The sequence below is a fragment of the Mizuhopecten yessoensis genome, unplaced genomic scaffold (genome assembly GCF_002113885.1).
Source record: "Mizuhopecten yessoensis strain PY_sf001 unplaced genomic scaffold, ASM211388v2 scaffold7685, whole genome shotgun sequence".
NCBI classification, from domain to species: Eukaryota; Metazoa; Mollusca; class Bivalvia; order Pectinida; family Pectinidae; genus Mizuhopecten; species Mizuhopecten yessoensis.
In genome coordinates, this window is record NW_018407171.1 from 2,506 (window position 1) to 10,151 (window position 7,646).

General features: G+C 44.2%; 2 protein-coding genes across 2 annotated transcripts; both read right to left on the reverse strand.

The window, feature by feature from the left end:
* Window positions 1–2,788: 2,788 nt before the first annotated feature.
* Window positions 2,789–3,913, reverse strand: LOC110454124 (vitellogenin-1-like). The gene has a single exon (XM_021503500.1). It carries the CDS (start codon window positions 3,911–3,913, stop codon window positions 2,789–2,791), a length of 1,125 nt encoding a protein of 374 aa, XP_021359175.1.
* Window positions 3,914–4,021: 108 nt separating this feature from the next.
* On the reverse strand, window positions 4,022–5,050 carry LOC110454125 (salivary glue protein Sgs-4-like). Its single transcript, XM_021503501.1, has one exon. It carries the CDS (start codon window positions 5,048–5,050, stop codon window positions 4,022–4,024), a length of 1,029 nt encoding a protein of 342 aa, XP_021359176.1.
* Between the last annotated feature and the right edge of the window lie 2,596 nt (window positions 5,051–7,646).

The following is a 7,646-nucleotide window of genomic DNA, read 5'->3' on the forward strand; positions in this document are numbered from 1 at the left end:
CTCTAAACGAGTTTCTTCTCCTGTGTCTTGGTTGAGTAGGGACGCTAGGACTTGGTGTTGTGTTTTCTGGCGACTTTCACTTTTGGGAAGGCGTCTGGAGCTGAGAAGCGTCCATTTTAAGCTCGTACCAAACTTGCTCAGAATTTAAATACACGTACAGATCTACGCACGTAAATTTTCACTAAGCCACACAAGGGAATGTTCGCTTCGGTCAAGGACGTCTCAATGGCCGAGTAAATAGGAGGAATTCTCACATACTAAATCATGAATATCATAACACATAGTTTATGAATGGTTTATACCATTTTTCATTGTCAATTAGCACTAAATATGCACATTTGTCAAACTTTTGTCACCTGCGTACTTAGTTTCTGTTGATTTAGGATGAGGGTTGTTCAATTTAAGTTTTTTAGTAAATACCTCGTTGTAACCAATTTTAACCCTTTTCCTGCGGCTCATTTTCCGACTGTAATTACGATTTTTGGATTTTTTGCATGCTGATGGATTAAAAGAACAATCAATTTTTCAGAAATAATCTCAGTATAAACCAAATAAAATATTTATTTTCACATATACTAAAAAATAAAAGTGATCCTTAGCAAATGTGAGTACATATATAAAATACTGTATATTGTGTATTTGAGTGGTTATGTTCACTACAATAACAACATGCATCAACAACTGCGACTGATTAGATGCCAGCTAGTATTAACAGTCACAGACACTCAATCGGCTATGTGTGCCTTTTTTACATTGGAGAATAAAGGCAATAAGAAAACTGTCAGAGACGGTATATATATGACGATTCATCCAACTTTAAATCCGAGATCTTATAAAATGTTATCGAATCTTAAGAGTTATCTTTCGTTGAACGACCTGGCTTCATTTTCCTGCGGCTTTCCCAGAACTAAATGCGTGTATAGACGTGAATGTTTCTTTTGAGTTGTTTTTACTTCTTAAATGCTCCTTTATCTAGAAACACGGTTTTTATGGCTTTTAACCACTAATATGAAAACGCTACTGTTTCAGGACGCCAAAACTTCGGCTGTGACATGTTAAGCGGATCATTGTTCACAATATTTTGTGTCTAACTTTTCTTTTTTGTTTGTTTAGAAAACAATGTTTTGAATTTCTGCTATTTTCATGTAACTGATCATAACTAAAGTAACAGGATGAAAGTGAAAATGTTGGGACTTCATTTAAGTTTTTTAGATAAAGTCAAACAACTCATCAGATGACCGATGAAGCGTATGTGCACACAAGTGTTAAATATGTAAAGAGTTGGTAATACATCTACTACGCTTTAAAGCTTATGTTCACATAATTGTTATATCTGTAAAAAAATGACGAATCGATGCTACAAATTGATTCAGCTGTACACAAAGGTGTAAAATACAATGTAGTTATGTACTCTAAATACATATGTTGTTTCGGGAAACAGTGTGTAAGAAAATGCGTGTAAGTGTCTGGAAATGCACGTGAACGATAACAATATTAATCACGTAACTGCTAGAACGTGTGTACGTGACGAAGGAGACTCACGCGCACACTGCTCGGTGGCCTGATCATGTGTACGTGACATAGGAGACTCACGCTTACACTGCTCGGTGGCCTGATCATGTGTACGTGACATAGGAGATTCACACGTACACTGCTCGGTGGCCTGATCATGTGTACGTGACATAAGAGACTCACGCGTACACTCATCGGTGGCCTGATCATGTGTACGTGACATAGGAGACTCACGCGTACACTGCTCGTGATTATGTGTACGTGACATAGGAGACTCACGCGCACACTGCTCGGTGGCCTGATCATGTGTCCGTGACATAGGAGACTCACGCTTACACTAATCGGTGGCCTGATCATGTGTCCGTGACGTATGAGACTCACGCCTACACTGCTCGGTAGCCTTATCATGTGTGCGTGACATAGGAGATTCACACGTACACTGCTCGGCGGCCTGATTATGTGTACGTGACATAGGAGAATCACGCGTACACTCATCGGTGGCCTTATCATGTGTACGTGACATAGGATACTCACGCGTACACTGCTCGGGGGCCTGATTATGTGTACGTGACGTAGGAGATTCACACGTACACTGATCGTTGGCCTTATCATGTGTACGTGCCATAGGAGATTCACACGTACACTGCTCGGAGGCCTGATCATGTTTACGTTACGTGAAAGAATCAGGCGTGAACTGCTCGGTGGCCTGATTATGTGTACGTGACGTAGGAGACACGCGCGTACACTGCTCGGTGGCCGGATCATGTGTACGTGACATAGGAGAATCACGCGTACACTCATCGGTGGCCTGGTCATGTGTACGTGACATAGGAGACGCACGCGTACACTGTTCGGTGGCCTGATCATGTGTATGTGACGTTGGAGACTCACGCGTACACTGCTCGTGATTATGTGTACGTGACATAGGAGAATCACGCGTACACTCATCGGTGGCCTTATCATGTGTACGTGACATAGGAGACGCACGCGTACACTGTTCGGTGGCCTGATCATGTGTACATGACATAGGAGATTCACACGTACACTGCTCGGAGGCCTGATCATGTTTACGTTACGTAAGAGAATCAGGCGTACACTGCTCGGTGTCCTGATCATGTGTACGTGACATTGGAGACTCACCCGTACACTGCTCGGTGGCCTGATCATGTGTACGTTACGTAAGAGACTCAGGCGTACACTGCCCGGTAGCCTGATTATGTGTACGTGACATAGGAGATTCACACGTACACTGCTCGGTGGCCTGATCATGTTTACGTTACGTAAGAGACTCAGGCGTACACTGCTCGGTGGCCTGATTATGTGTACGTGACATAGGAGACTCACGCGTACACTGATCGGTGGCCTGATCATGTGTACGTGACATAGGAGACTCACGCGTACACCGCTCGTTGGCATGATCATGTGTACGTGACGTAGGAGACTCACGCGTACACTGATCGGTGGCCTGATCATGTGTATGTGACATTGGAGACTCACGCGTACACTGCTCGGTGGCCTGATTATGTGTACGTGACGTAGGAGACTCACGGGTACACTGCTCGGTGGCCTGATCATGTGTAAATGTACATGACGTAGGAGACTCACGCATACACTGCTCGGTGGCCTGATCATGTGTACGTGACATAGGAGACTCACCCGTACACTGCTCGGTGGCCTGATCATGTGTATATGTACATGACGTAGGAGACTCACGCGTACACTGCTCGGTAGCCTTATCATGTGTACGTGACATAGGAGATTCACACGTACACTGCTCGTTGGCCTGATCATGTGTATGTGACTTTGGAGATTCACGCGTACACTGCTCGGTGGCCTGATCATGTGTACGTGACATAGGAGATTCACGCGTACACTGCTCGTTGGCCTGATCATGTGTATGTGACTTTGGAGATTCACGCGTACACTGCTCGGTGGCCTGATCATGTGTACGTGACGTAGGAGACTCAAGCGTACACTGCTTGGCGGCCTGATCATGTGTACGTGACGTAGGAGACTCACTCGTACACTGCTCGTTGGCCTGATCATGTGTACATGACGTAGGACACTCACGCGTACACTGTTCGGTGGCCTGATTATGTGTACGTGACATAGGAGACTCACGCGTACACTGCTCGTTGGCCTGATCATGTGTATGTGACTTTGGAGACTCACGCGTACACTGCTCGGTGACCTGATCATGTGTACGTGACGTAGGACGCTCAAGCGTACACTGCTCGGTGGCCTGATCATGTGTATGTAACGTAAGAGACTCAGGCGTACACTGCTCGGTGGCCTGATTATGGGTACGTGACATAGGAGACTCACGCGTATACTGTTCGGTTTCCCGATCATGTGTACCTGACAGGAGACTGACGCGAACACTGCTCGGTGGCCTGATCATTTGTACGTGTGTGTACGTGACGTAGGAGACTCACTCTTACACTGCTCGGTGGCCTGATCATCTGTACGTGACGTAGGAGACTCACGCGTATACTGTTCGGTTGCCCGATTATGTGTACCTGACAGGAGACTCACGCGAACACTGCTCGGGGGCCTGATCATGTGTACGTGACGTAGGAGCCTCACGCGTACACTGATCGGTGGCCTGATCATGTGTACCTGAGGTAGGAGACTCACGCGTACACTGCTTGGTGGCCTGATCATGTGTATGTGACGTAGGAGACTCACTCGTACACTGATCGGTGGCCTGATCATGTGTACCTGAGGTAGGAGACTCACGCGTACACTGCTTGGTGGCCTGATCATGTGTATGTGACGTAGGAGACTCACTCGTACACTGCTCGGTGGCCTGATCATGTGTACGTGCCGTTTGAGACTCACGCGTACACTGCTCGGTAGCCTTTTCATGTGTACGTGACATAGGAGATTCACACGTACACTGCTCGTTGGCCTGATCATGTGTACGTGACGTAGGAGTCTCACGCGTACACTGCTCGGTGACCTGATCATCTGTACGTGACGTAGGAGACTCACGCGTACACTGTTCGGGGGCCTGATCATGTGTACGTGACGTAGGAGTCTCAAGCGTACACTGCTTGGCGGCCTGATCATGTGTACGTGACGTTTGAGACTCACGCGTACACTGCTCGGTAGCCTTATCATGTGTACGTGACATAGGAGATTCACACGTACACTGCTCGTTGGCCTGATCATGTGTATGTGACTTTGGAGACTCACGCGTACACTGCTCGGTGGCCTGATTATGTGTACGTGACGTAGGAGACTCACTCATACACTGCTCAATGGCCTGATCATGTGTACGTGACGTATGAGACTCACTCGTACACTGCTCAATGGCCTGATCATGTGGACGTGACGTAAGAGACATAGGAGATTCACACGTACACTGCTCGTTGGCCTGATCATGTGTATGTGACTTTGGAGACTCACGCGTACACTGCTCGGTGGCCTGATTATGGGTACGTGACATAGGAGACTCACGCGTATACTGTTCGGTTTCCCGATCATGTGTACCTGACAGGAGACTCACGCGAACACCGCTCGGTGGCCTGATCATGTGTACGTGACATAGGGATCATGTGTACATGACGTAAGAGACTCACTCGTACACTGCTCGGTGGCCTTATCATGTGTACGTGACGTAGGAGACTCACGCGTATACTGTTCGGTTGCCCGATCATGTGTACCTGACAGGAGACTCACGCGAACACTGCTCGGTGGCCTGATCATGTGTACGTGACATAGAAGACTCACGCATACACTGTTCGGTGGCCTGATCATGTGTACGTGACGTAAGAGACTCACACGTACACTGCTCGGTGGCCTGATCAGGTGTATGTGACATTGGAGACTCACGCGTACACTGCTCGGCGGCCTGATCATGTGTACGTGACATAGAAGACTCACGCGTACACTGCTCGGTGGCCTGATCATGTGTATGTAACGTAAGAGACTCAGGCGTACACTGCTCGGTGGCCTGATCATGTGTATGTGCCATTGGAGACTCACGCGTACACTGCTCGGTGGCCTGATCATGTGTATGTAACGTAAGAGACTCAAGCGTACACTGCTCGGTGGCCTGATCATGTGTCCGTGACATAGGAGACTCACGCGTACACTGTTCGGTGTCCTGATCATGTGTATGTGACGTAGGAGACTCACACGTACACTGCTCGGGGGCCTGATCATGTGTATGTGCCATTGGAGACTCACGCGTACACTGTTCGGTGGCCTGATCATGTGTATGTGACGTAGGAGACTCGCTGCTCGGTGGCCTGATCATGTGTACGTGACATAGGAGACTCACGCGTACACTGTTCGGTGGCCTGATCATGTGTATGTGACGTAGGAGACTCGATTATTCTTTTCTTCGTTTAAAATTCATGAAAAGAATTCAGAAGTTTTCATTTCAGAGGGCGTTTGTCGAGCTAAAAAAAGACCATCGAGACGAATTTTATCAATTATATATGAAATGGAGCGAAATGAAGATCTGTTTTATCACATTAACAAGAATTAATACAACTCTTTCGGAAAAGAACAGGTGTACTCACTGACCATTGCCAGATTTTCGAATTCGCCATCTCGATATTAATGTATATTGTTTTATAAAACGATATCCCCAGATCAGTCCGTTATGCCGATTGTATTAGTTCTGACGTCTTAATGAGTGTAATACGAAAAATAAGACATTGGTGTGTCAACTATATAGCACAGTATCATAACGATAATTTGTTTAATTAAGTTGTGGACTTTTTAAATTAAAGTATGTGCAAATTAACGATAATCGTATAATCTCCACGACATTTATTAAAATTTAATTAAGTGTAATTTGAAGACATTAAAATTCAAAAAGCACCCTGAAAGAGACTATGGTCATCCTGAATCTCAACTTACTGATAGGTTATACTTAAATACCCAAGGTAAGGATAAGAACTTATGTAGTTTGGATATATTGAACTTGTACATTAGCTATTAAAATGTTCCATAGCGAGGTTAACGTAGTCAATAATAAGACATTAAGGCTGATGTCGTCATAAAAATAGTTCCTTAAGCGATCCAAATGTATATTATAAAATGACATAGTATCTGAAGTTCATATATATACCTAGGTCATCCAGAGCTTAATTTCTCTTTTACTAGCTGTAGAGAGGCTTACTAGCCTTAAATTAAGATAAATGTTTCCATGCGATACGACTAAAATCATAGCAAAATTCCCTAGTAACATATTTTAACAGATTATAAACTAGATTACAAATGCAACGTTAGCTAAATCGATAATTGTTTTTAGAAGATGTGCCATTTCATAACTGTCTGTGATGTTGTGTTAGACATGCTATACACATTGACACTGAAAAGAGCTTTAATGTTTTAAACATGTCTAGCTTTTCTATAACAACATTAAATGTTACGAATAGACACTAAATGTAAAGCTTATGTTCATAACAGTCACAAGACCCTTGGTTTTACATATATATACCGGTAAAATATGTAACTCGGGCAATTTAGAAGGATTTTGTGCATTCCCATATCAACAATCATCTACATTCGAGGCTGGCATGCCCCTCCACAGCTAGTTTTCATCCTCTTTGTTTACTAATGAACCATCCAGGTCTACGTTTAATGTCTATATAATTGTAAAGTGTGTTTGTCAGTAGAATTGTAAAGTGGGTTTGTCAGTAGAATTGTATAGTGTGTTTGTCAGTAGAACTATAAAGTGTGTTTGTCAGTATCTTTGTTTACTAATGAACCCTCCCGGTCTACGTTTAATGTCTATATAATTGTAAAGAGTGTTTGTCAGTAGAATTGCAAAGTGTGTTTGTCAGTAGAACTGCAAAGTGTGTTTGTCAGTAGGATGGGAAAGTATGTTTGTCAGTAGAATTGTATAGTGTGTTTGTCAGTAGAATTGAAAAGTGTGTTTGTCAGTAGAATTGAAAAGTGTGTTTGTCAGTAGAGTGGGAAAGTGTGTTTGTCAGTAGAATGGTAAAGTGTGTTTGTCAGTAGAATTGTAAAGTGTGTTTGTCAATAGAATGGTAAAGTGTGTTTGTCAGTAGGATGGTAAAGTATGTTTGTCAGTAGAATTGTAAAGTGTGTTTGTCAGTAGAACTGTAAAGTGTGTTTGTCAGTAGAACTGTAAAGTGTGTTTGTCAGTAGAA